The sequence below is a fragment of the Leptonotus elevatus genome, chromosome 2 (assembly GCF_054856555.1).
Source record: "Leptonotus elevatus isolate MCC_2025b chromosome 2, RoL_Lele_1.0, whole genome shotgun sequence".
NCBI classification, from domain to species: domain Eukaryota; kingdom Metazoa; phylum Chordata; class Actinopteri; order Syngnathiformes; family Syngnathidae; genus Leptonotus; species Leptonotus elevatus.
Genome location: NC_141240.1, coordinates 43,942,724 through 43,970,587, shown reverse-complemented (window position 1 = coordinate 43,970,587; position 27,864 = coordinate 43,942,724). Strand labels below are relative to the sequence as shown.

The window sequence follows — 27,864 nt, the reverse complement described above, 5'->3', positions numbered from 1 at the left end:
TCAATTACATTTAATTGTAATGTTATTTATATGACTATTTTTCTACATTCAAAATCTAAATCGTGGGACAAGAATGTGCAGAACACACAAGCAGAGCAGAGAAAACGTTCTGAGGAAAAAGGTCAAATGTTTACTATAAATGCAAGGCTGCTCTGTATGCTGTATTTCCCCCCCTTTAAATATTTAAAACGGCAGCATTCGACCGTGTTCAGAATGCAGTAACAGCAGTGTTTAGCTAACGAAGGCCAACATTCCAATAGAAATACAAGAATGGCTTTGATTTCCATAAATGTGATTGTCCCACCTCTTACAAAGCGTTGAGACCCAATTTGTTGAGAACTTCAGTGACATTTAAAAAAAAATAATAAATGTACTATCCTGAAATAGCCATGCAGTCCCCCAAAATAGTCCCTAATCCAAGTGCTGACGTTGGTCGACCCTATAGGACAGACTGTGACCCTCTTCTTCCTTCACAATCACAGGTTGGTCTAATCTGCTCCAAGGATCAGACACTGGGGGGGATGGGGGGGATGGGGGGGGGGGGGGCTCCTGCCCTCCTGTCCAGACGGCACTTTCGCAAATCCCACTTCATTGACAAAGGAGGTTGTTTTCTTGAAGTGTGCGGCAGCCGTGACGTACAAGACGTCCGGAGGCGTAAAGGATCACACGCAGATTATCCGCCGTTAATGCTTGTGTCACAAATAACACGAAGTGGCATCACTTACTGGATATCAGTGTTTCCCGAACTATAATGAGACATGGGGCATATTATACATTCCAAAAAAACAAACAAACAAAAACTCCATTAATATTAACAAATAAAAAACATCACACAAAGTGGATTCACAGGTTTTTGTAATTTTGCCATCTAGTGGAAGAGAATTTAATTGTTTTGCTTGTCTCAATATGTCGCTGGCAGATAGACAAACAAAACAAGATTTGTAGCAAATAAGCAATTTTTTTAGACCAATAAAGGGAAATTGGATCGTGTCCACGCTTCATGGTCTTTAATAATACGCAGGTTGAGAATCACCGATTTACATTATATGCACATACCTATGTAACGGAATTTTGGCGGAAGTGACGCAACGGCAAGCGGTATGGCACTTGCAGGCCTCCGTAGCATTCGGTCAGAACTACGAAAATACAGCGTGGTGAGTCGCATCTTGTGGTAGTCCGGATACATTAATCATTAGATTGTATTATTTCCCTTTTACTACTTTGTGGTGTGCTCATCTAGTTCCCTTTGACTATTATGAGCCCACATTGCTTTCTCTGTTGACGTCAAAGTGTCGTTTTGTCTACTAAGTTTATTTTTAATTTTTATGTTGAAGTAACCTTCCAACGGTCGTTTGTTGCGCAGATTGATTCCGTATTTGTCCGAGACTGTCTGAGTCACCGCTGCCTCCTTGTCACACCGTGTTGCAGGTAAATGTCGTTTTTCTTGACTGTATATGTGCGGCACTCGCTCGCGGCTCAGCGCGGCCGCCATTCATGTTTGTATGCAGTGACGCACGTTACGTTACGTGTGATGCGTTCAGGGACGCTCTGTAAACGGGAGTGAATGTGCTCTTTTTCTGTTTTATTCTAATTAAATGTGAAAACGGTTTACTATGAACAAATGTGAACACTAAAACACTAAACACGGCATTCTTCTTTTTTTAGAATAGAAATATTTTGTAAAGCAGAGCTACGAGGCTTTTTAGTGTAATTTCGCATTTGTCCGAGACTGGTTGATTCACCACTTCCTCTTTGTCACACTGTTAAATTTAAAACAAACATCTGCTATCAACCTGAGTGTGATGGTGCATTGAAGCAACAGCGCTGTGGAGCGGCAATTTGCCACATGCATAAGTGATCCGTCACACATATATGACCTACTGTTCCCAGACATATAAACATATACCCCCAAAATCTAGTTATTATCCCCTCGGCCCCGACCTCCTGCCGAGCTGCTGACGATGCTGAGCAAGCAGGGGGGCCCGCTGGTTCAATCCTGGACGGACCCCGAGATGCCTGACATGACAAAACGGATTATCCCACCCGGGGTCAGCGCATTGCAAACATGCTCCATATGTGCAGATACAGGGAGGGGCTAAACATGGCGCAGCAACATTAATGCTGCAAAATAATTGTTTAGTTTGAGGTTTGGAGTGGAGAACTCTAAAGTAAACAAAATAATTAACTGGCCTTAGACAAGGTGGAGGGAATTAATTTACCGCTCAAAAAGATTGAAGGGCCTCTCGTCCTTTCTCACTCCACTTGGAAAAGAGTCGGATTATTGGGGATTAGCAGCCATCATCTCTTGTCCGTCACTTCTTTTCTGAGCATCGTAATTCACTCAAAACAAGTTTTGATGTAACTTTTGAAGACATCCCCGAACCTTTTGTCATTTATTTTTAAAACAAAGATGTCTTTTGACTAAGATTTTATTTATTTTTTAAATCCAATATTCTACAAACCCTAAAAATTGTTCAATAGACATATGCTTAAATATTCAAAAAAAGAAAGAACTGGAGTTTGTATTGTTCAAAATTTTGATGCCAATATTTCCCTTTTAGTGGAAAATGAATATCGGCTCCAAATATCGGTATCGGTATTGTCCTGGGAAAAAAAACATATCGGTTTATTATCGGTCATTCATCAGGTTTCCATCCAATTGTTTCACATTTTTTAAGCAAATTGACTGGAACTGTGCAAAACGGACATGCGATTTTTGCCCGTTTCCATCTGCTCTTCTTTTGCGAATATTGAGAGGGGACTCCGCCGCTGTAGGTGGCGCTATACATCATAGAGATGTGATCCACCAGTCATTTAAAAGAAGATCAGCGACTGCGCCGTGTGATGACGTCGTATGAGTTTACTTTTGCAATTCTTGATAAACCGCAGCGTTTCTTTGCTGTTTTCCATCTAAAATGTCATTAACATGCACAATGACCGCGTATGCGCTCCAGCATATAAACGGGTTATCCCGGATGTTTCCGAAACGGGAATTTTGACCGTAATCCGATTATTGACCGAATGTAAACGAAACGTAGACATTGTGTAAGGCTTGTGTTAACTGCTGGCCAGCCAGCGCAGACGACTTTGCTGACACGTATAACAGTGTCATGATCATCCGCATAGAGCTGACAGTTAACAGTCTGGAAGGTCGCTTGTGTACATTGTGAATAATAAGGGACCCAAAACGGAACCTTGAGGCACTTCTAGGCTATTTGAAAGTAGACGAGATCTGACATCTGTCACCTTAACACTCACCACACTTCATGAACTTTCTCCTTCTTCTTTTGGCCTTCGTTTTGCCCAGCTTCCTGTACGCGTCCTTTGAGCAAAACAAGGAACGCGTTCACGAAAGCTCTTCATCAAAGTGTTGACAAAAGCTCCGTTATGTTTGAAGGACGCTAGAAGAAATTGCGTGTGAATGCTGAAAAGCTGAGAAATGATGGCTTGAATCTGTCCAAAAACATGTCAACACGTAACACATCTGCATTTAGTTTGTGAAAGAGCTTTTGAAGATGTTAAGACTGTTAGACGGCGCAGTTCCCCGTGAAACACGCATAATTAAGAATGTCAAGGTCAGCTCAGAAGTGTGTGACGAAGCCCTCCGTGAGATCCAGTCCATCACGTGTGTGATTATTTCGGGCCGAGCGCTCGCTCGAAGAGAGCCGGCGGGCGGCTCGTTTTCAATTTGCAGTCGTCGTCGCAAATATGCTGCGCTGCCGCCGCGTCGCAATGTCCGCTTCAAAAACAAACAAACAAGCAAGCACGTCCTACACGCAGGACGAAACGTCTCGACCTTGCCGCCTCCAAAATAGTCTGACCCGCGACCAGGCGCCAGTGAGACGTCTCGCTGGCGGACAAAAATCATGTCAGGGTAACCCGAGGATGGCAAGACGGGGTTGTTGAAGCTACTTCCTGTTCGGTCACTCAGCGACAGCCGAGAAGAGTTTCCAACTGCAATCCGCTTACGAGATCATCTTACAGTTTGCCGAACGCATTCTTTGACTATTACTGTTGAAAATATCGGTACGTGTGCAGCCGCGCTTAAAGTGGAAGTCAACCTTCAACATTTCTTGACAAAAATATGTTCTATGTGACCTTGCTAATCTATACATGACATTCTGGTTCAGATTACGTTTGCGGAGTATGAGTTATGAAGCAACATCTAGCTGTTTTTATCCATGTCAGGAGGCGGCCATTTTGCCACTTGCTGTCGACGGAAGATGACATCACCGTTGCTCGCCTGTTTTCTGATGCTGAGCTGTGATTGGTTGTTACCTGAGACCTGAGCAATTTTGATGTCATTTTCAGTCGACAGCAAGTGGCAAAATGGCCGCCTTCTGATATTGATCAAAACGGCTGTATTTTGCTACTTAACTCGTATTCCGCTAACGCAATATTAACCAGAATGCCACATTTAGACGAGTGGGGCTGCATAGAACATGTTGTTGTCAAAAAAAAAAGAAAAGAGGTTGACTTCCCCTTTAAGGTAAGCCTGACACATAATTGTAAGAATCACTGCTGCCCCCTATTTGTTAGGGGGAGCAATTACGGATGAAATGCAACACAAATCATCTTTAAATGACTCGCCATCATTGAAATGTTTCTCATCTGGATGACATCTGCCTGCCTGCACTTTGTCATCCACAAGAACTTGCAAAGGCCTTCCGAGAATCACGCTTCTCGTTTGCACAGAGAGCAAGCGAGCGAGAGTGCATGTGCTCGTGCTCGTGCTCTGTGGACGTCTAATTTGACACAGACCAGGAAAACAAACGCTGACTTTCCTGAAAAGTATATTTTCAGTGTAATCGGGAATCAATTAATTAATTAAATTAATAAACACGTCCTACTCTCACTTTTAAGCAGGACTTTTTTGTCATTGGACTGACTTATTGCTACTGACGAACAGATTGAGAAGTTCATCATCATCATCATCATCATCATCATTTTCTCACCGGTCTGTAGATGTAGCGGTTTGGTTGGCTTGTCTTTGCACGATGAAGCAAAACACAACGGCTCGCCTGCTCGTATGCTGCAGAGCACGATTCGTCCGTTCGGTCAAAACAACATTCTGGTGCCGTTAATCCGAGCCGTAGAAAAATTGAATCGATGTTCCTTTTTGAGTGTGATCGGTTCATAAAACCATGGATCTATTCTTTTAAATTATCTTATTTTTCCCCATAAATTAAAAAGAAAATATAATTTTAAAGGCAGATTTTTTTTTTTATCTTACTGCTTTTTTTTTTTATGTACTATTCAAATGAATTTAAAAGTATTTTCTTACATTGATGGAAAAATCTGACTTTTTGCACTTTATGACAATTCGGAATCTTTTTCATTTTTATTTACAATGATTGAATTAGAATTATGTAATTATGTTTTCATCTCATTTATGCTGTTGTCAATGTGTGTGTAACACTTAAGTGATTATAACAATAAATAATTTAACCAGTTACTGCCTCTGCAAAAATGTTATTTGGAATTTAGTGTTTAAAAAAAAAAAATCATGTCCTTGATATTTAAGAAGAATTGATGTTTCATAATTAATCACTATCAGATTGAACTGAAGTGACTCGAATCAGGAAAAAATCGAATTGAACTGAACTCTTATTAATCGAAATCGAATCTATTGAGGAAATTTGAATTGATACTCCTCCCTATTAATTAGCCAGTCCCTAAGTAATCTATTTCTGTATTTTGGCCACGCCTACATTACAGCCTGTGTTATGGCGAGAGACAGACAGATGTTTTTTTCAGGGATGATACCGATGCTGATTATTAGTAATCAAGAAGGCCGATAACGGATATTTGGAGCTGATACTAGTTTTCAGAAGAAAAAAAAAAGGGGGGGGGGTCTTGGCAATCTCACACGTGAGGAGGCGATGTTAGCGGAGGGGGGATGGGGGGGGGGGGGGCGCAATCAAAAGGCAGAACAAAAGCTCGCCCTTGACGATCCACACGGCCGTCTTAATCGTCTCCATAAAACAGGCAAAAGTACAGAAATGCAAGAGAGAGAAAAATCTGCTATCTTCTAATTGTGTAAAGTCAAAGAAGATCGGACCGGAATCTGTCGTGCAAAACACGATGTACGACGACATAAGCTTCCATCTATGGTCTTTTGCTGATCTTTTGTCTTGTTTCTTCTGTGTTTCTTCTACATTTACTTTTTTTTAATTTATTTTTTACATGTACTGTTTAGATGTATCTCTTAGTTTTACTTTTTCTTTTGACTCTAGTTTTTATCAGTTTTATTTTTGCAAAGTGTCTTTGAGTCTTCTGAAACGTGCTATACAAATCAAATTTATTATTATTATTATCATGTGGGTGATGAGGGGTACACCCCCGGGACCAGTCGCCACTCAGTCACAGGAAGCATTAGAAACATTCACAATCATTCAACATGCTTTTCCTTTTTTATTTTTTTTAATTATTTTTTTAATTATTTTTTTCTTCTTTTTTTAAAGAGCTCAGTATTGTTCATTCGGAAATGTCATCATTGCTCTTTATTATTATTAATTTTTTTTATTATTATTATTTTTTAATATATATATATATATATATATATATATATTTTTTTTTTTGTATGTGTGTGTGCGTGCGTGTATTTGTTAGCTCACCAAAAACCTATTAGAAAAAATCCCATACCGTTCACCTAAACCGAACACCGCCGCCAGGAGACCCGAGGGGACCAAAGACAACCAAGGAAGGTGAAATCCAGCACCGACCAGACACCACCCACCGGGCCACCCACCAGAATTCTTCCCCAACCCAAGAAACATCTAAATTACAACAAATCCAAAAAAAAATCAAAAATCAGGGAGACCTCAAGAGACCAAAGGAGAGACTGAGGGAAGGAAGGAAGGACAGACGAAGCCGAGTGAGATCCACTTGCTTTTCCTTTTTTTGGGGTGACAATGTGATGGTGGGGCAGTACCATATTTCTTTGTGGGGGGGCATTTTCATCATTGAAAAGGGAAATAATGGATGGCTTCTTTCTCAAGTAATGTGGTGACCCTACACAAAATTGAACGTCAATCTGATGTGTAGTTGTTGTGGACTGCTGCTCGAACGCAATTAGACAGAAGAAAGAAAAAAAAAAAGACGCTCATCGAAATACTTCCTCGGCCTTGCGGAGGTTATAAAGTCTTGAGTGATCACTCCTTCGGACCCGCAGCGTACACTAAAGACCGATAGTAGATAAATCCATGCCGAGTCGATATTTAGGTCAAGGGAGTTGTGGGCAATGCAATATGGCGGACCCCCCCCCCCCCCACCACCACCACCACCACCACCACTCTTACTTAAATCTGTGAAAGCACAGGATGTTCCAGCACAATCCGGACATTCAGCTAACACGCACGCACGCACGCACGCACGCACGCTCATCCGACTTGTCAGAACAGGTGCAGGCTTGGATTAAATGTGAGCCATGAAACAATACAGACAATTGTACTTTCATAATCACATACAGCATTATTATATACTTTTTACCTCATGTTACAAGTTCTTCGGGTTATGAGAAATCATTGCTCGGTTGATTTTTTTATGCTTTGTGTAACATGCTAAAATTTGAGTTTGGCCTCATTTGTCGATATATGCTGCCGTCCAAAAAAGAAAAAAAAAGAAGAGAGCAATCGTCTTCGATGCACTTTCAGTCATTTCGTGAACAGGACAAAATGAGAACACTCGCAAGGAGCATGGCCAAGGCGCAAAAACTGAACTAAGCGCTCCGTAAACAGCCAACCAGACTCACGCGAGGTTCCTGAAGTCAGTCACAAGGCCACACCCCTTAAAGACAAGCATTAACACATGAATGTAGTACAGTGTGTTTGGTTTTCTGCTTAATTACACTTCATAAAACCCGTTTGTTTCATTGCATTCTCTATTATTATGTTTTTGAATTACAATACAGCACTCGCGAACCTTTTTGTGGTTATAGAGCGTTTAAATTAGTTCAATATGGCAAAAAACAAACAAATCACTTGTAAACTTGTAAGTCAAGGTACCTGAAATGACTTAATATAATAATTAGGGTGTCAGGCGATAATTTTTTAAAAATCGTAATTAATCGCAATACGTCAGTAAACTCACGACTAATCGCAAATTTGATATCTGTTTTCATAAAAGTGGGAAGATGTTAAACTAATAGGAATATGTCAGCATCTTTTAGCCATTGATAGTCATTTCGTAATAATTCATAACTTTGAGTTAAAATTAAAAAGATGTACTGTAAAAACGTGTGATATTGACTTTGAGGTCGCGTTTCTGCCACTAGATGGCATAATTGCATTTGTAAGACAGCGACAGCTCAGTGCAATTTTCTTTTCATATTTCATATTAAGAGCCATCAAATCTTTAAAATTAAGTAACTTATGAAATTCTGCACATTTTTCAAATTGTAAAATACAACTTGACCCCCAGTCTCCACTTTTATGTGCTTTATTATGACATTAAGTCCTGCTAAATTTGGACGTGGACGTGTCTGCCGCGTTGCGACTGGAATTCCCCCAGTACCGGGTTCCCAAGTAAGGGTTGGCTATTAATATATATATATATATATTTTTTTTTAATAGTGGTGTTAAAGGAACTTGAAATGAACTCCTAATTAACACACATTTGGACACCCTTAGTCAAAATCAATCCCTGCTGTCAAGGTTCAAATGTGAGATCTCAGCGCAATTTCTCAAACGTTTTTGTGAGCGCCGATGAAGTGAGTGTTAAGACGCAAAGAAAAGCTCCCAAGCTCGACAGTAAATATGCCTCCACGCACGGCAGTTGGGGCCTAGGAATTTATGACACGCACACACACCAATGATTTCTCGTGCTGCAGGTCAGCTGCCTCCACGCAACCAAAGGATAAAACCAGCAGCTATGAAAAGTGCCAGTCAAGACGTCTCTGGGTCCATTTTCAAGGGATTGAAACCCGCTTCATTCACTACTTGACTTATGGCGCATACAAACAATATACGAGCGACGCATAAATAATCGACCTGCTCACGCTGATGTCATTTCTTTGGCGACAAAAGGCTTGCATGCATCGTGATTGACGGTGTCAAATGTTGTTAGGCCGCGGAATGCTCGTTAGCAAATGAATGCAGGAAATTGGCGGTTGAAGGAGCACGTACTTTTTCGTACAAATCTTTCTACGGGAGTACGATGAGGTTAAATGACGACCAAAAGAGCTAAGCTCAATTTGCAGCGATTGCGGGGTAGAGTTCATTTCGTTAACGGAAAACTGAACAAAAAATAATTTGGTTTAACACACGTTTTTCACCGGACTAAAACTACATTAGACAAGAACTCTCATTAATAAACAAAAACTGGGACTAAATCAGTCAGCATTTCTGTCGACGAATGGAGACGAGACGAAAATGTATTTCACTTCATAAAAACTGGACTGAAATCTATGGACACTTAGTTCATGAAAAAAACAAGATGAAAAATGTTATGATTTTGTCAAATCTTGTCTCTGCTAATCTGTCACTGTCATGTGACAGACAGTCTTGACACGCGCCCATTCAAATGTGCAGCGAGCATGCACAACAAACACATGGAACAAACAGGAAGTGGGTTCAAGGCACACAAAAAAAAGTTTATTATAGTTATAACGTAACATTAATCCAACGGCTATAACGTTCCAAAATGATTAATCCGACCACTAATTATTGCTGGCTAATTTATTAGCTCATAGCATGTAGCAGTAATACAAACAGTAATTGTGTGTGAAAAAAAGATGCGAGAAAATTTTACGTGGAATGGTTTTGGATCCGAAATTTCCAATCTAATCTGCGGACAAAAAAATAAATACATGATTGTCCTGACTAAAACGTTGGCAGTTTTTGACTAAAACTAGATGGAAAAAAAATGTATTGGGCTAAATTAAAGACTAAAATGCTAAATGTATAGTCGATTAAACGTTGACTAAATAAAAACGGGATGAGGTTGACTAACTATGATAAAAACTATCAAGCGTGATTGAAACTGGACAAAAACTAAGACTAAATTTTAAAATGGCAGATAAAATTAACACTACTGCGAGAATGTAGTTTATGTTTATTTTCGAATCTACACATGCAGGAATAAAAATTTAAAAAATCCTCAGCGTGGGAATCCTTGACTTATCTCTTCACATTTTTAAATAATAAAACAAAGAACCGCTTGTGACACTTATATTTGACCACTTGTGCGTTTTTAGTGTGGAATTTGACTTCTCGTGCGACGGCAGGCAGGCTCGGCCTTTATTGTCTTTTTACGCCACAATACCGCTGGAGAAAGAAACCATACTGAAAAATACAAAAACTCTCATGATCAGTACAGCACATCAATGCTACCTACTTTTATTAAGGATGGCTATTTTGCGTTAGAGATATGGTTGACGCGGCACAGTCTCGCCCTTGTTCGCCTGCAGCGGGGCTGTCACTTTGCCCTTCATCCGGCGAGCCGCTGAGGCGGAAGCAGGAACAGCGTGTACCAAAACATATCGACAGTTGAAGCTTTTGTTACGACTGTCGCGGTCGGGATGATGTGATGCATCGCTAACGTGGCGGGGGGGGGGGGGGGGGGGGGGCTAATACAATACGCTGCAATAATGTCTAAATAAATGTATATTCAGTAGCTGTTTGAATAAGGAATAATATTGTCCAAGTCATGTCTGTGTGGCTGTTCTGCATTTATTTGCCACTGCTGCCCTCTGCTGGCTTGCTGCGGCAACAACTCCTGAGCTATTGATGAGTCCAAATCCCTACAGGAAGCACTAACTGTATTGATTTTTAGCACTGACCGGAGTCTTTTGATGATCCCAGCTGCCGTTGGAGCTCAGCTTTCCGTCTCTCCGTGTGTTCGATGTCTTTGGAAATGTGCCTGCACAGATCAGGGGCAGATGTCGCCCCATGAGGACATCCACGAAAACGTGTCACCACGTTGGTAAAGGCTATGTAGGCATTCGGCACCGGGCCCAATAAAACACTCATAAACTTTCAGGACTTCAAATATAAACATATCCATATATTCTTGGCAAGGGTCATCTTTTTGACAGTGAGAATTAACAAAAATGGACATTGGAATTGTTTTTGATTTAGATTTTGATGAAACCCACAACATATAAAATAGATTAACAGACATTAACTTAATACAGAATGTTTTTTTGTTGCTATATATTGTTTGTCTGGAACTATGTTATAAAAACAAAATACATAAAAACAATAATGCATGTACAAGTCTGTGTATGGGTGAAGTGCAGACATATCATATAAAACATGAACAAAACAATCTTATGTCCATGACTGACTCCATGAGGCTACTTTTTTCCTGTGTGCGCGCACGCACGCACATTATTAAGTTTCCCTCCTTAGGAAGTAGCAACATGATTGAGGAGCAAATAAGCAATGAAAATAATGTCTTGGTGTTGAGTGGGAGAAGGTAAGAAACTTTCTGCAGAGTATCCTGGTGTAAGTAATGAACATTTAATTCCACTCGACAAGACACATACCCCGTGAATGAAAAGGCAGAGATGGGAGGGGTCGAGTTGGATGAAACCATTTTCAATCAAATGGGGGGGTGTACTGTATTTTTGTTGTTTAAATATTACTTTTAAACGCTATGGTTTATATATATATTATAACTATACGTTTCCAGCTTGTTAAAAAGAACACACAGTAAAATATATATCTCTCTCTCTATATATAAATATTCTAAAATGTTGGGGGTGCTATTGTTCACTTTCAAAAATGGGCTAAATACGCATCTGCGCAAGGTTATCAGTTCGTCTTAAAAATTTTAATGGAAACTTAAACAAGTAAATACCATCGTTTTCTACAGTAAATATTTTCCCCCAAAATGTAAAATACCTGAAATATTTCACATTTCTTAAATAAAATAAAAATTAGTTCCCTGAGATTAAAAAGGTTTTAGATGGACTTTTTATCGGCCGTCAGATTTTTTTTTGGGGGGGGGGGCTGATGATCGGTCTATCCCTACTTTTCTGCTACCGTTGAGTCCTGGTGTCTATTGTTGTGTTTATAAAAAAATGCTGCAATGGCATATTCATCTTTACCTGTGTGCAACCTGGGCCTTGTTGATCTGGCAGTAAAGGTGCTTGCTGACAGCTTCAAAGCGCTGGCTCCGCCCCTAAAACGGCGCAAATGCAACATGAAATGCACTGGATTGCCTTGAAGGTGTCTTTTAGCCATACCGCAATGTCTTGCTCGATCTGGGCTTGCGTCTCCAACTCCTTCTGAAGATCTTCCCTCCTCTGTGCGATGTTTCCCATCATCTCGCCAATCTCACCTCTCAGAGCATCAATCTCTCTCTGTTGAGACAAAAATCCAGGCTTTCGTGTGGAAGTAAACAAAAAAACAACAACTATTTACTCATTTACTTTTGCCGACTGGACTTTGATTCCATGTGGATTTTTTAAGTCCTCCTTCAGCTCCTCCTTGGCCTTCCTTACTTTCTGGACTCGTGTCCTCTTCTCCTCTGTGCAAGCATCAGTCCGGCCCGCTGAGCGCGACACCGCCTGCGCGTGCGCCTCCATCTTTCTTCGATAGATGTCAAATTGAGCCCGTGCCACGCCGGCCTTCTCCTCCTCCTCACTTATTTGCTCCAGGACTTTGGCCCGGTCCGCCGCGATGGAGGCACAGTGGTCACGTCCAGCCTGCACTTGCCGCTCTAAACGTATCATGTCATCCTCCATGAAAAGGAGGTCCCTCGTCGTTTGTCTCAGCTTCTTCTCGGCCTCATCGCTGCTCTTCTGCACATCTGATAGAGTCGCCTGGCAAAAGGTGTTCACCATTTGAGCACACTCAAGATCTATTTTTTCATTGCAACTAAAATGAATGATTTACTAGGATTAGGTGAATACAAATATTGAGAGAAAAAGTATATACTTTATGTTAAAATGTTGTGTAAAAAAAATTAAAGGTGAACCTGTAGAGAGCTGAGGGTCTCCTCTTCTTTCTGTAGAATTTCAGTCTCACTGTTGTCATGTTGGCTAATATTTTCCAGGGCTTGGTCTACTGATAATTGACTTTGAGCTCCTGAAGGTCAAATAGTAACAACAACGTATCGTTTTTTGTTTTTTTTTCAATTAAAACATATAGCTGTGCTGTGGGTAAATGGCACTGTCTAATGTAAAAATTGCCTTATAATTAGAGGACAAACAAATGAATGCTAGCACTAGATACTAGCGATGTTAGCATTGAAAACCCTTTTTGTTGAGTTTTTTTAAATAAAGGAATATAATGATTAAATGTGTAAAACGCGTGTGCTAAACTTGTCATTGCTCACCTACCTGTACAAGCGGGGGAAGCTGACATTTTTAAATCAGCTTGGTGAACCCTTTTTTTCCCACTTAGTTAGAAACTAACTAGAATTGCACAGAGACAGAGGGGGAACTATGTCCGCAATAAACCTACAACTCCCAGAGTGCTTTGCAGTCGCGCGTCATATCCCAAACTTCTTCCGGGTTTCAGCCCCACGTCGCGATTGTCATTCAATTCTATTGAAGCAGACCAAGTGGCTGTTTTTGTTTTTCTCATTGATTTCGTATGCCTCTAGAAGTGCATTGTCAAATGTTTTCTCGTAGTTTTTGTTCCTTGCGCACTGTCTTTTCCTGCGTCGTTGACAACAACCTAAAAAGAGGACGTTGGAGGACGAGCTCGGGACACACGGGTGCGACGTTGGCGACAAGGCGTCTCCTTCACAGCGATGTGGGAACCTTGTACGAAAACGACGCTGTTCAAAAGTATCTCCGGCGGCTCATGGCCACTCACCAAGTTCTTAGCGATAAGTTGCACAGTGCAACCCTTAGTGAAGCTGAACGGAAAGTGATGGCGAAGAAATACACTCAGCTGCTGCCTTTGGCAAATGTCTTCCAAAGTGTTGAACAGGCGCTGAAAGATCTTGACGAAGTTCACTCCATTTTGCATGGTGAGTAGATTTTTACCGTTTTGGGGAGTAACGCATTGAAGTGTACTCCTACTATCACCCGCACCTTTAGTCCAATCTGTGGAGAATCTCAGAGTTGTCGTTTATACTATTGACATATTTCATATATATTATGATGACGTTATTTTGCCGTGATTATAGCCACAGATGGTTCCAAAGATGAAGGTGATGAGTTTGCTCAGCTGTTGAAGCAAGAGGAAGCTCTTATCACAGAAAGGATTTCAGCCTTAAAGGAGGAGGTAAGCATACAAGACCACAAGCATGATCAAATGTAGACTATTCAGTGGTTGGGAGCGGTTGTGTATATTCTCTCTCTGTCTTGTTCCCTCGAGTTAATCAAAGCGCTCTTGCCGGCCGACCCTCTGGATTCTAGTAACATTCTGCTGGAGGTTGTTTCAGGACGAACAACAGGAGGTTTGTGGATTTTAGTTCATTTATATCTGCATTACACACTCACACACACGTGACAGAAAAAAGTTATTGGTATCGGGCTTTTGGGTAGAATTGTGGGATGAGCCTAAAATGCACTGATCTTTGCAGACCGCCACTAAAATTTGTAATGCTCATGTCCAACTGTTCAATGTTTCAACACTTTTTGCACCATTTTTTTTTAATAAGCAGCAAAATTCACAACGGGTGTTTTAAGGTTCAGCTCTAGTAGTGAAGCAATGAAAAGTTAAACGTGTGCATTCAAAAGTTTAGAGAAATTACCTGTAAAGATTATAAGGCAAGATTGATCCTGAAATTTCACCCAAATATTCAGATTTTTTTTTTTTGAGTGGAATCAGAAATGCATTTGAATTGTGTATTTTTATTTTTTTTTTTACATTTTTTAGGTGATATATGTCAGCAATTCACCAAAGAGATGTTTGACATGTACCAGGGTTTTGCCGCTTACAAGAACTGGGATTTTGAGGTGCTGAATTACACTCCTGCAGAATATGGTATGTATACTGTATATATTGTGTAGGGCTGGGTTTAAAAAAATTAATAATCGATATCAAATAAATTTTCCTTTTCAAGTCAAATATTGACTCATAAAACCATGAATTGGTTATTTAAATATCTATTTTTTTCCCCATAAATTCTAAAGAAAATATAATTTTAAAGGCTGATTTTTTTTGTTGCATCTTACTGTTTTCTTTAAATTTACTTTTCACATGAAATTAAAAGTATTTTCTTAAATTTATGAAATCCCTGACTTTAAGACAATTCTGAATAGTTTAAATTTATATTTACTATATTTATTAAATTAGAATTATGAATATATTTTCATCTCATCCTTGCTGATATCAACTTAACTGATTATAACACGTTAATTTCATTAACTCATTCACTCGCAGCCATTTTGACTGAAGCAACCCCCTTCGCTCCCAGCTGTTTTACTGGATTTTGACAGATTTTGGAAGGCCCACAGAATATTGTGTTCTATTGCTATAAAAACAGGGAACCTACCAAAAGAAAGATTAGAGTCTCTTCTTATATTTGTATCTCTTTCTGTTTTGCAGTAATTCGCCTTAGAATATAGCCAAGTTTCATCATTATTCACAAATCAGTGGGGAAAAGCCTTTTTGCAACATGGCCCTGTCTGATCTCTTATACTCTGCTGCCATCTGCTGGCAGTTTATGTAACTAGTACCATTGCTTTGAGCGTTCTTTTCAGTTCAGAGGCTGCTTCAAAGCAGCATTAAAAAAACATATAAATACGTTTTTGGGACCATGTTAATATTTAAAATGGCTTTTATACATTTTTTGGGAGCAAATGAGTTAAGAAACTAAATCATTTGACCAGTTACTGCCTCCGCAAAATGTACTTTGGAATTTAATATTTGTGGAGTTTTTATTACGTCCTTGACATTTAAGAAGAATCGATGTTCCAAAATTAATCAACATTGGATTGAATCGAATCGAACTGAACTCTTGTGAATGGAAATCGAATGGCTTGAGGACATTTGAATGGACGCCCACCAAGACGCGCCGGAGACTTGAACTTTTCCCGGTGTCCTCCTCAGGTGGTTTGCACCATGCGTCCGTGCGGTTAGCTGGAGAGAACGTGTACAGACATCTGAAGCACGAGGGGGGGACGCACCGGGTGCAGAGGATCCCTGAGGTGGGCCTTTCCTCCAGGATGCAGCGCATCCACACGGGAACCATGACCGTGATCATCCTGCCTCAGCCCGTTGACGTAACTTCTCAATAGCTCTCACGTTCAAGAACGACATTAATATCGATCCAGTTGAAAGCTAGTGTGTGCTGTAGGTGGATATCAGCGTCGACCCGAAAGATCTGCGCGTTGACACGTTCAGGTCTCGAGGTGCCGGGGGCCAAAGCGTCAACACCACTGATAGCGCCGTGCGAATTGTTCACCTTCCCTCAGGTGTGACCTCCCAACAGCTGTCGAGTTTCTCCACACGTTCGCGTTCTCCTCTCGTCGTTGCGATGTTCCCCTCTCAGGTACCACGGCGGAATGTCAACAGACCCGCTCTCAACTGCAGAACAGAGAAACGGCCATGCGCATGCTGAAGGCCCGCCTCTACCAGAGCATGATGGGTAAAGAGACTGAGAAGAAGACTTTGGCACGTAAGCAGCAGGTAAGCGGCCTCCTGGGAAAGAAAAGTCCATTTCTAGTGGCAGCACTGCGACACGCCCCTTCCAACTTTCTACCGCCACATTTAATATGGTTAAAGGGCCTTTCAGGGATCCCTAGTGCCATCTAGTGGTGAACTAATAATTCATTCATTTAAAAAAAAAAACACACAAGTAAAAATTGATCCACCTTAGTTCAAAGGTCGATTGTAACTTTGGATTCACAGCCAGCCACGTCTCTTCACACCAGGTGGGAACACGCTCGCAGTCGGAGAGGATTCGCACCTACAACTTCAGCCAGGATCGCGTCACGGACCACCGGATTGGCTACATTTGCAGAGATATTAAGGTTTGCTCCTGAAACGGTAAAAAAAAGTGACCCAAACGAGGACGTGGCTCACATTCATCGCATGTTCTCGCCATCCACGTCAGGATTTCATGCAAGGTGGGGAGGCGCTGGATGATCTCGTCAGTGGCGTACTTGAACATGCGGAAAGGGAGGAGCTTCTGGACCTGGTGGAGAAACGCGGAAACCGTGGTAACGCTTTTGCAGACTGACTCGCTGTGGGCGATACGGACACAAAATTCAAACTCTTTTTTTTTTTTTTTTTTTTCGTCATTCAGGAAGATTAGCATTTTAATTGATAAACGCAACAAACATTTATTTCAAAAATAATTCCTGTGCAAAATGTTTAGACAACAATAAATGTATACTGATTCTAAATCAGTTTGAACATAAACTTAACATTCATAGTTGAATGAAGTAATTCTTGTAAAGCCCCCATCCAGCATTCTGCCACTCGCAATAACATCTGGATCATGTAACAGAACATCAAAACAACAGCTGTTAAGAATCCGGAAGACAAAACTCAATTTCATGATGTAGCAAATGTTCAACGTTTGGATTTTTCAAATGATTCATTGAATTCATTCGATTTGTTGCCCAGCCCTAAGATAGTTTTTAAATAATATTGTCATGGCCGTGAGGTGTAGCAACACCGCAAAAATGTATTGTTACATCAGTTTCGGGTTTTGCTTGTGTAAATATATTTTTCTGTAACTTATTGTACATTCACCATGCCTGTGATTAAATTATTTTTCCTTAGATCTTCAGAGCTTTTGTTGTTAGTAAATTGTGAAAATTAATATTGGGCACCATTTGAAAGACATTTTGTGTAAAAGTATCTTATTTATTAGACTCTGAAGTTGTCATTATGACACCTCACAGCGGGTCACAACAAATCATTATCGTCCTGTACATGTTCAAAAGCAACAGTAGAATGAACTTGAGCTACGAAATCAGATTCAATTAGAATTCAGAAAAAAAAATTGCCGCTAGTCGTCATTGTCTCGCTGTCGAAAGCTTCTGGATTTTCCGTTGTGCGTTTTGTTTTTCTTGAACGAAGTGGCTCCGCCTTCCACTCCCAGCGAGGTAATGATGCGCTCCTTGAACTTGGGTTTGGGTTCCGGCGGCAGCTCCGTCACAACGACCTCTTCCTCTCGTATTTGGGGCAACTGCAAGTCCACGTCGGCGCTGAGGAGGAAAAAAAGAGAGAAGCGTGACCAGTTTGCTGAAATGAAGCCTGCAAACGCTGAACGTGCCACAAGTACGAACGGCACACTTACTACGGATCCTTCTCCTCCTTGATCTGTTCCCAAGCTCCGTACGGGTTCAGTGATTTTGGCCTCCTAGCTTTTACCACCTCTTGCAGTTTTTTCACTTCAGGTTCAGTGGTTGTGATTTGGACCTCCTCTTTCTTCTGCTCCTTAACCTCCTCCTGAGGCACATTGCTGCTCGTTTGATTTTCGTCATCTTTTCCTGAAGGTTCCCCCCCCTCTGCTTTCCTTTTCTGAAATAGCCCATAAGGAAGTTTGAATACAAGACCGGAGCAAATTGACGATCTCCATCTGAATTATTCGTACCCTTGCGCTATTTTCCGGGACAACGGACGACGGGTTCGGTTGTTGAGTCGCTCGTGCGTCCTGTGACAACGGAGCCTCGTCGCAGCCGTCGGCTCCTCCTGAAGTCGGCTCCTCCTGTTGTGCTTTTTCACTGCCAGATGCCAAGATGGATGCCGAGGTCTCGTTGGGTCGGAAGTCATTTGGCTTTTCCCATCTGGACTCTTGAGAGGTGAGACAAATCGCCACCCTCTTAAAATAATTGCCTACGTCTTAATTTTTTTTTTGTTTGCAAAAAAATATTTTTGGGCCTAAATCATCTCCTCGTGATGCAAATGGTTCATTTTTTTGTGCGTTTTCTGAAAAAAATAACTTGGGCGATTATGATAAGAAATGCGACTGGAGATGAAACGAACAGACTACTTGCATCGATGTGTGATAGAAACGTGCATATGACGAGATCAAACCTCCTGTTTCTGTGTTGTACCAATACGCATATCCATCAGGGCTGACGCCTTCCATCCAAGCACGACCTGAGGAGCTCTAGGGAAAAAGAAAAGCAGTAAGATAAGTTGCACTCTTAAAAAGAATAGCTTAATTATGATTAATATGGACAATCATTTGTTTGTTTTTGGTACAAAATAAGAAAATATTTAAACGTGTTAAAAAAAAAATTTCTTTGAAACACTATAAGTGTGCACGTTCCTTTTGGGCCAAACGATTTATTAAATTAGTCATAAAAAAAAAAAGGTACAAATATATTCATTTAAACAACTCAAAATTACTATTAATAATCTTTTATTTTTGTTTACAATGATGCCAATTTTGTAATTGTGGAGTCTAATAATTGAAACTGCAATTGAATTTCGATGAATTGCAACAGCTCTCATTTAGAAGCAAAATATCTCGATATAACCTTGTGCTGTTCATGCTGCGCAAAGCCCGAGTTGCGCTGGAAGCCTTCAGGTATGTCCCACTGTGAGTCTGCAGCAAAAAAACAAAACAAAACAAAAAAAAAACATAGATCCAAGCAGTGAATCTGACAGAAGTAAATTTACAACGATATGACTTTAAACAAACAAAAAACCTACTGGTTATTCTCACCTCCAGTTACTGTATTGTAATAGTATGTGTGTCCGTCATGTGTCCAGCCTTCAACCCAACACAAACTCTGCGTTCTGTTTTGCTTGCCAGAAGACTTTTTTGGTTTCTTTAGATATTTTTTGCAATGTGGCGGTGGCTCGCACAGTACCACAGGCGGTGCTTTAGGTTTCGGCAGTACTGTGGTTTGCACAGAAGGACCCGTTCCTGACACAAGAAAATAACTCCAGTCAAAAAAAAGAGATATTTTGATATTTTCAACACGCTGTTACCTGACTCCATTTCCATCCTTTTCAGGTCGTCCTGATATGCCTTCAATGCAGCCTCCTCCATCGCTGCAAATTGTTTCGACATTCGGTCCTCTTGCTTCGCTTTTTGGACGCTCTTCTTTTTGATCTGCAGGGGGCAGATAGATCAAATGTGGAAAAATAACAGCTGAGGGTAGCCAATAAGAATTTAGACTTATCAGCAGGGTTCTTATCTGTCGTGCCAGCAACTGACACTTTTTTTCTTAGCTGTTCGTATGCCAACAAAGTTTACGCAAGTGACACTTGATCCAGTAACCGTTAAAATAGAAGGAAAAAATATAATACCTCTGAAATTTTGGCCGCCACATTTTCTTTGTGATTCTTCCCTCTTTCGTGAAATTCGATGCTCTACAATGCAAAATAAATATGAAGACTTGTGAACATCACACGGCCTTGGCAAAAAATTAACTAAATGTGGCTCACTTACGGGTTTATTGTCCGCAATCCAACACTTGCAATATTGGCAGAATTTCCTCGGTTGTGACTTCCAGTAATCAGCCCTGAAAACAAAAGTAAAAGGATTAGTATGCTACTCGTTGTAGCCTTGACAGCTATGTGGCTAACGACAAGAATAAAGATTGACATGCTTCCTTGAAAACTACACGTAGCCCAAGGTAATTTTGACCATAAATGTCGAGTATCTCAGAGTGGGTACTTACATTTGATAGAATTTGAGTGTGATTATAAGGCAGGGTGAGTTAAAACAAAGAAAAACAGACTCGGGCTGTCCACATCTCAGGAGCAATACTGTCCCTTGCTGATGACGTCATCACAATGCATCCGCATTTAAACAGTCACATTCTTTTTGGGGCATTACACGGCCAATGGGTAATTAGGTGCAAAAAAAATGTTAAGCCTCGCACTTTCACACACAAAACGCAACCTTTTTCAGTATTTGCCCCGTGAGCATTGTCTATTCTTTATAATGAAGCCAGAAACCAAGTTTTTCAATCTCCCATATGGTCTAGCGGTTAGGATTCCTGGTTTTCACCCAGGCGGCCCGGGTTCGACTCCCGGTATGGGAACATCTTTTCTGTCTCCGTAGAAGATTTTTATTTTGTGTGCCCCGTGAAAGCAAATTATGTGCATGTCACGTTTTTTTTGTTTTTTTTTGCTAAAACCTAAAAAAAACGTAAATTGTCTTCAATTTTAGCAACATTGATTGATCAAAAGCTTTTTTTTTGTTATCCATCAATTTGTCGTGTATAGAGTCGTGTATAGAGTGGCAAACTGGCAATCATACATTTATATAGCTTCGAAGAGCAGCATAAATCTGTGGCCCACGACAAAAATGAATTTGATATCCTGTCGTGGAAGATTGTTGTCGTCATTGTAGTCCAATGTTGCGTCTTGGTTAAATCAGCTAAAAAGGGAAAAAAATAAAACAATATTCATTGACATATACCGTGGATGTGTGGGCATCCAAATTAATGTTATTATATAATCAACGGTAAAATTATATTACACGTTGCTCGAGTGGAATTAATACACACACCAGTTTTTGGTTCATTTAGGTGTCAAAGTATCTTCCGGTCGCTATGCAAAAATCATGGTAACCTGGAAAAAGCATCAAACCCACAACCGGCCTGGGTCTTAAAGCTCAACTGTCCTTAACTTCTTCCCATGCATTTTCAATGGTAGTGCTTAATTCAATACCGACGCAATATATTTTTGGCCACTGACCGGCGGTGGCACTGCAGGCACTATCTACGGCTCTTTTTTTTTTTTTAATTGCTTTATTTAACAAATTGAAATCAAAAGTCAAACATGGCAAACATTAAGCAAACAATCATCATCACAGTACACAACAATCTCACAATAACAGTAAAAGAAAAGGCGAAAAAAGGGAAAATAAAAAAAATATAAAATGCCAGCGGTCTTAAACTAATAAATATTAAAAACACCAAAATGAGAACACAAAATTAAGGTCTTGATAGCCTTCTTATTTTTGGAAGTAGAGATGGACTGTAAATATACATCTATCTCTTTCAAAAACAGAAGAAAAAAAATAGGTTTCGATTTTACACATTTACATTAATGAATATAAAACTTAGCAAAAATAAACTAAAAGATGAATCAAATAATATTATTTTTCAAATGAATTGTCATAGTTCAAAAATCCCCCCAAAAAATATTCGGTAAGGAAAGCCCAACTTATCGAGGGCTCAGGTTTTGGTTGGGGCGCGGGCAGTGACGTCATCACTAAGCGCCCACCATTAACATATGTACGGCAAAAGTAAGCGCCTGACTCCACGCCCTTTCTTCGCCCGTCTTCAAAAATAAATTCTCCTGTTGCTGGAGTCGAGCAACCGGTTTTTTGCACTCAACAGGCTGCGGGGCTTCGGTGCGGCCGGGCTCCCCATGATCAGCACCATGGCTGGGTCCTCACACCGCGTGACGCTCGGGCCGCTGGTTGCTGCCATCGACCAGGGCACCAGCTCCACACGGTTCTTGGTAAGACGAAGCGGCTCAGCTGCGGCTAACTAGCTCGCTTTTCATGACATGTCTATTTCTTGTCCGTACGTGTCACACGAAGGTCTTGACAATATAGTCTGCTATTTTATTTACACCACAGATGTCAAAGTCAAACTCAGCCCTCCGCGTCAATATTCACTTGACCTCGGCATGTTCGTACAAGGAGTGTTAACTCCCTCATGCTCCATCTAGTTTAAGCAGTCCAAATGTTTACATGAGTAAATATGAATACAACATGTAACTCTTGTGCTGTTTTGGTAGGTGTTCAACTCCAAAACGGCAGAACTCCTCAGCCACCACCAGGTGGAAATAAAACAGAGTTTCCCCAAAGAAGGGTTAGTGTGTGTGATGATTAAATGATCCACTGAAGAAGCAATCCAGCTGCTGCTGTGCAGGAAGACCGGAATGAATTGTGCTTGTGCTTCTCAGATGGGTGGAGGAGGACCCCAAAGAAATCTTGCAGTCCGTGTACGAGTGCATGGAGCGCACGTGTGAAAAACTCACACAGCTCAATATTGACATCACTAATATCAAAGGTAGGCCTCATTGGGACTTTTGCCGTTTCAATTTGCTCATTTGTTGAGATTTGTATCTTTGCTTGTTTCCAGCGATTGGCGTGACCAACCAAAGGGAAACCACACTTGTTTGGGACAAAGAAACCGGGGAGCCGCTGTACAATGCAATTGGTAATATTTCATTACGAGGGCTGGGTTTTAAAAATGGAATAATTCATATCCAATCGATTTTCCTCTTCGAGCCTGATATCGATTCATAAAACCATGAGTTGATTATTTAAATTTTATTTTCACATAAATATATAACAAAATAGAATTTTAAAGGCTGAGTTTTTTGGTGTGTATTTTACGGTTTTCTTGGCATTTACTGTTCACATGAATTTAAGAGACAATTCATAATATTTTTAATTTAAATTTTTATTTATTGAATTAGTATGAAAATATTTTCATCTCATCCTTGCTAATGCCAATGTTTGTGTAACACTTAACTGATTTATTTATAGCACTAAATCATTTAACCAGTTACTTCCATTGCAAAAAATTATTTGGAATTTAATATTTGTGGGGGGTTTTTTTATTATCATGTCCTTGATTAATAATTAATCAATCTTGGTTTGAAGTGAATCTAAAAAAAATCTAAATGGAATCGATTGAGGAAATTAGAACCGATACCCAGCCCTATTCATCACGCTGTAAAAGTGCCACCTCTGCAAAAAAAAAAAAACGTCTTATTTTCCAGTTTGGCTTGACCTCCGAACTCAATCCACAGTTGAGAGTCTGATCAACAAAACACCAGGGAGGAATAAAAACCACTTGAAGGTGCATGCAACATGTTTCGCTTTCAGCCATTCCAATATTTGAAAGAAGAAAAAAAAGCTTGCTGTTGTAACAATTCTAAGTTGTAAATTGTAATTTACTAGTAAATTGGTGCAACCCCTCGACCCCCTTTTCCATCACGCAGCATAAAACGGGCCTCCCCATCAGCACTTACTTCAGTGCGGTGAAACTTCGCTGGCTGATGGACAACGTCGACGAAGTTCAGAAAGCTGTCCTTTCCCAACGCGCCATGTTTGGCACTGTGGACTCTTGGATTATTTGGGTGAGGCATCCGTTGCTGGTTGTTTTTATTTTCTGGCGCAAAGAAGTAGCGCATGACTGGGTGAAAATATCCTCCAGTGTTTAACCGGGGGCAAGTCTGGAGGGGTCCACTGCACCGACGTGACCAACGCCAGTCGCACCATGTTGTTCAACATTCACACCATGGACTGGGACCCGGAGCTATGCAAGTATGACACCTACTGGTCACCCGCGTAAATGACGTCACATTGACGAACATTCTACTTTTTCTTGATTCCAATCAGATATTTTGGTATTCCAATGGAGATTCTGCCCCGAGTGAGAAGTTCTTCTGAAATCTACGGCCTCATGGTGAGCCATCGTCACAAATCAATTTTATTTTTATTTTTTTGGTGCCACAGCGCTTACAAATAACCGAAGCTGAATGCACGAACCTTGACTGAGAAACTCTTGTGGGCATTATTTTGTGTGCCGTTGTCTCTTTTCTCTCACTGGTAGAAAATATGTTGTAGCTGGGTAAGTCTCATTGTAACTCGCCAGTTTTCCTCTTCATGCTAAAGTTGCTAAAGTTGCTAAAGTTGCTAAAGTTGTGCGCGCTCGCTTGCACTCTGTCCTACGAGCTCATTTCCAATCTCTGTATGCTGACTTAGTTTGCCGTCAAACTCTTTTGAGAAACAATCGCAAAGTGAATTTGAATTGAAGGCAAACATTATTGCTCGTGCAAATGTATACAATGAATTTGGAAATGGGCTGGCGGTTTTTGCTTGTGACTTGCCACTCGCCATCTTGTGCTCCACCGATCGCATAAAAGCTCCTAAATCTCTTCACTCCTTGAACGCGCCTTGGCGGCTTCACAGAGGAGTGAAAAAATTGAGGTCGTTTCCGCACCAATGCTGGCGTATTTTAAAAATGCTCTTAGTGGTATTTTTGGGTGGAAATGAGGGAATATTTTAAGAGGGGTTGGTTTTTAGCATTTTCTGTACCTTGTGATGTGTTTGTGGATAAGACTTTTTTTTTTTTCTTCAAAGATATTCATTGTTAAAATTGAACCTATTATGGAGAAAGCGAAGGTCACACGGGGATGTGTGACCTTCGCTGTTTTAGTCAATATCACCTTAAGGTGCTTTTGAGACTTTCAGAAAAAAATCCATTCACCTTTGTGTTTATTTAATACTGTACATTTTTGTAATTGCGTTTGATATTAAAATTCTTACAAATAATATTTTTTTTAAATAATAATTTTATAATAATGAAATAATTTATAATGAATAAATTTTTTGATCATATTTATTTTATAACTTCATATTTTTGTTCATATTTAGAAATGCACATTGGTCAAGCTCCAACGTGTTAAAAAAATAAATGACTACAAGCAGACAATGTACGTTTATATAGCATAACGTTTGAGCTTGCTGACAGGGTGGACATTTTTGGCTAATGCTAACATTTCATGAGCAAATGACGGGCCTTCATTTTTAAAAACATGCGTCAGTTTGGCATGATGACTTGCACCGTTTACATTTTATTTTATTTCTGCAACATTTATATCCGTTTGCATTTGACGACACAATGATTGTGATGACAATTGCAAAACTGCGTGAATGTAAATCTCCTTTGCCGTAGCGCACGCCATTGACGAAAGACAAAATGACTGTAAACACGAGAGCCTCTCCTCATCGTGACAGGATGGACAACAATTTAAGGGAGACGTGCAAAAAATGTTCACAATGATTCAGAAAATAGAACACGGATGATCATCATCCAAGTGGTCCATGCCAAATCGCACCCGTCAAAATGGGGCAAAACATGAAGCACATTTGAAGAGAATTATCATGTATGCACGTTTTCGGTCACTTCTAAGACCTGACAATTGGATTATTTTTGCAATATTTTCATGACGATTTACGGATTCTGATGAGGACAGCAAAGGCACCTTGTAGCGATATGAAACCATTTGCTTTATTACAGCTGTTATTTGACTGAATGTTGTCAAATAATGTCATTTACCGTTACCTAATCCGGCTAAGATGGTTTCGCATGGTGGACTATAGTTTTGTTTTTTGCAGTAGAGTTGAAACTTTTTTTTCATTTAACTGGTTCTTTCATTCAATGTGGTTTACTGTAATTATTATTATTATTATTATTATTATTATGCTGCATTTGAGGAAAGTTCGCAAGTGGGGGATGTCCAAGTTCCCGTACATACTTCCTGGTTTGCAGTCAGACAATTCCGACTTCAAACCAGGAAGTGCGTACGGGGAACGCCCTCTTGAATTTGGGAATTCCACTCGTGAAGTCGCAAAAAAAAAAAAAAAAAGTACCCGACTTCACCGGCCGACTAAAATGTGACGTCGCTCTGCAACGGCGTGAACGGTAAAGCATCATTTACTGGAGTGTGAAAGTAGACCGCTTTCTTCATTCATAAATATTCGGCGTAACTTCACGTAACGCAACATACGTGACATGCATGAAATTATACGACGAACAACTCGCGTGTATGAAATAAGATCAAAACAATAAATGAAGCGCAGTTTTGCTGGACGGTCAAAATGAATTCTGAGGACCAAAATAAAAAACAATGGATCGCTATCCGCCATTTTGGCCACTCTGTTTACGCTTTCGGGTCAGAACTTGGAAACCCCAACTGCGATATTTCCGACGTCCGACCATCCCCGAATGCGGCATAAGTGACAGGAAGTGAATGTCAGTCCACGAAGTAATCACATGTGCTCGTTTGGCAGAAATCGGGAGCGCTTTCCGGCATTCCCATTTCAGGGGTACGTATTGGTCCATTTGATGAGCTCGCTGCTGCCATCTGCTGCACATTTGACGCTCATGCGTTTCCCCTCCTAATTCAGTGTCTTGGGGATCAGTCGGCAGCCTTGGTCGGACAGATGTGCTTCCAGGACGGGCAAGCTAAAAACACGTCAGTGCGGCTAAGAAAGAAAGACAACGGTTTAGCAAAGTATGCTTTCATGACTTTTTTGTTGCGTTTGTTTTGTGCCGCAGGTATGGAACGGGCTGCTTTTTGCTGCGCAACACGGGACCCAAGGTGCGGCGCCGCCACCGACCCGCTGCGGATGTCTCGGGTTGTAACGTATTCCCGATGGCTAAAACTGCCGTTCCCTTTTTGCTAACAGCCCGTCATGTCCGACCACGGCCTCCTGACCACCGTGGCCTACAAACTGGGTCGGGACAAACCCGCCTGCTACGCATTAGAGGTACCCCACCGCGAATCCAATCTTTATATAAAAGCTCCTCGGTTGATTCTGTTTAACGATTCGATTATTTTTGGGGGGGGGAAGCAGCATCCGCGTTTTATGTCTTAGTTGTATCTGTAAACAAGAGAAAATGTTTCAAAGTAACACGGCCTTACAAAGCCAACAGTGAGGTTGTAAGAGGTCCATAATGGAGGAGTCCTCCATGGGCTCTCCAGAAAAAAAGAAAAAAGAAAGATTTGAAAATAAACATAACTACATTATTATTATTTTTTTTATCGTTTACTGTAGACATTTACAAAATGCAACCTCTATTATTTTGTGACAATAATGTTCAACTCCAGTAACATTTCATCAGCATTCAAAAACTCCTCCTCCTCGCCAAAAACAAAACAGACGCAGACTGCAGACTGGTGTGTGACTCCCGTGAGTTGCCTATGAGCAAAGTCAGAATGTTTGGAAGTGTTGCCTATGAGCAAAGTCAGAATGTTTGGAAGTGTTGCTTAATGGTTCGTTCTGTACGTCTTTGCACGTTTTGCAACCTTGAATGAACCCTGATGGTGAAGGGGGGGAGGGGGGCACTCGTAAGCCGGCGCCGTTTAGTGAGATACGGGATTGAACATTAACAGTTACGAACGGCACGTTTCACGTGAAGGCAAACTGCCGCTAATATTGTTCCTATCCCGTACTTGGAGTGTTGATAGGAAAGAACGCTTGGAATGGCTGGCAATCGTTAACAAA

The 27,864-nt window shown here is 40.7% G+C and overlaps 4 protein-coding genes and 1 non-coding gene across 11 annotated transcripts in view; 3 read left to right on the top strand and 2 right to left on the bottom strand.

Moving 5' to 3' along the window:
• Window positions 1-547: 547 nt before the first annotated feature.
• Window positions 548-13,409, bottom strand: ccdc122 (coiled-coil domain containing 122). 4 transcript variants are annotated; one of them, XM_086067461.1, is made up of 8 exons: window positions 13,289-13,409; window positions 12,925-13,034; window positions 12,449-12,769; window positions 12,191-12,307; window positions 12,053-12,126; window positions 10,781-10,860; window positions 3,259-3,322; window positions 548-746 (listed from the first exon to the last, which is right to left on the bottom strand). In XM_086067461.1, exons 1-8 carry the CDS (start codon window positions 13,311-13,313, stop codon window positions 722-724), a joined length of 816 nt encoding a protein of 271 aa, XP_085923587.1. In that variant the 5' UTR covers window positions 13,314-13,409; the 3' UTR covers window positions 548-721. The 4 variants fall into 4 exon arrangements, with proteins under 4 accessions (XP_085923587.1, XP_085923584.1, XP_085923586.1 ...); XM_086067458.1 differs by having other exon boundaries at window positions 551-746; window positions 12,377-12,769; XM_086067460.1 differs by lacking the exon at window positions 3,259-3,322 and having other exon boundaries at window positions 553-746; window positions 12,377-12,769.
• On the top strand, window positions 13,334-17,637 carry mtrf1 (mitochondrial translational release factor 1). Of its 2 annotated transcripts, none has more exons than XM_086067455.1 (9): window positions 13,334-13,926; window positions 14,086-14,183; window positions 14,277-14,358; window positions 14,781-14,888; window positions 15,957-16,054; window positions 16,204-16,321; window positions 16,399-16,535; window positions 16,781-16,879; window positions 16,963-17,637. In XM_086067455.1, the coding sequence occupies exons 1-9, from the start codon at window positions 13,545-13,547 to the stop codon at window positions 17,086-17,088; spliced, it is 1,248 nt and encodes a 415-aa protein (XP_085923581.1). In that variant the 5' UTR covers window positions 13,334-13,544; the 3' UTR covers window positions 17,089-17,637. The 2 variants fall into 2 exon arrangements, with proteins under 2 accessions (XP_085923581.1, XP_085923579.1); XM_086067453.1 differs by having other exon boundaries at window positions 13,398-13,926; window positions 15,957-16,129.
• Window positions 17,638-17,699: 62 nt separating this feature from the next.
• wbp4 (WW domain binding protein 4) lies at window positions 17,700-20,612 on the bottom strand. 2 transcript variants are annotated; one of them, XM_086067456.1, is made up of 10 exons: window positions 20,498-20,612; window positions 20,266-20,338; window positions 20,124-20,186; window positions 19,803-19,926; window positions 19,534-19,737; window positions 19,346-19,413; window positions 18,897-18,972; window positions 18,454-18,653; window positions 18,157-18,380; window positions 17,700-18,064 (listed from the first exon to the last, which is right to left on the bottom strand). In XM_086067456.1, coding segments are annotated over exons 1-10 (1,233 nt in total). In that variant the 5' UTR covers window positions 20,500-20,612; the 3' UTR covers window positions 17,700-17,865. The 2 variants fall into 2 exon arrangements, with proteins under 2 accessions (XP_085923582.1, XP_085923583.1); XM_086067457.1 differs by having other exon boundaries at window positions 20,295-20,338; window positions 20,498-20,600.
• A 179-nt stretch (window positions 20,613-20,791) lies between these two features.
• On the top strand, window positions 20,792-20,863 carry trnae-uuc (transfer RNA glutamic acid (anticodon UUC)). Its single transcript has one exon. It is a non-coding gene; the product is annotated as a tRNA-Glu (tRNA).
• Window positions 20,864-22,049: 1,186 nt separating this feature from the next.
• Window positions 22,050-27,864, top strand: part of LOC147180155 (glycerol kinase) — a 9,658-nt gene continuing 3,843 nt past the window's right edge. The window contains exons 1-13 of one of the 2 annotated variants that reach the window (XM_086067451.1): window positions 22,050-22,292; window positions 22,575-22,648; window positions 22,743-22,849; window positions 22,922-22,999; window positions 23,568-23,647; window positions 23,790-23,927; window positions 24,005-24,114; window positions 24,190-24,256; window positions 24,404-24,421; window positions 26,647-26,682; window positions 26,764-26,831; window positions 26,915-26,957; window positions 27,046-27,126. In XM_086067451.1, the coding sequence (XP_085923577.1) occupies window positions 22,200-22,292; window positions 22,575-22,648; window positions 22,743-22,849; window positions 22,922-22,999; window positions 23,568-23,647; window positions 23,790-23,927; window positions 24,005-24,114; window positions 24,190-24,256; window positions 24,404-24,421; window positions 26,647-26,682; window positions 26,764-26,831; window positions 26,915-26,957; window positions 27,046-27,126 (993 nt within the window). In that variant the 5' untranslated portion in view covers window positions 22,050-22,199. The remainder of the gene's footprint in view (window positions 22,293-22,574; window positions 22,649-22,742; window positions 22,850-22,921; window positions 23,000-23,567; window positions 23,648-23,789; window positions 23,928-24,004; window positions 24,115-24,189; window positions 24,257-24,403; window positions 24,422-26,646; window positions 26,683-26,763; window positions 26,832-26,914; window positions 26,958-27,045; window positions 27,127-27,864) is intronic. The other variant, XM_086067452.1, reaches the window with a different exon arrangement.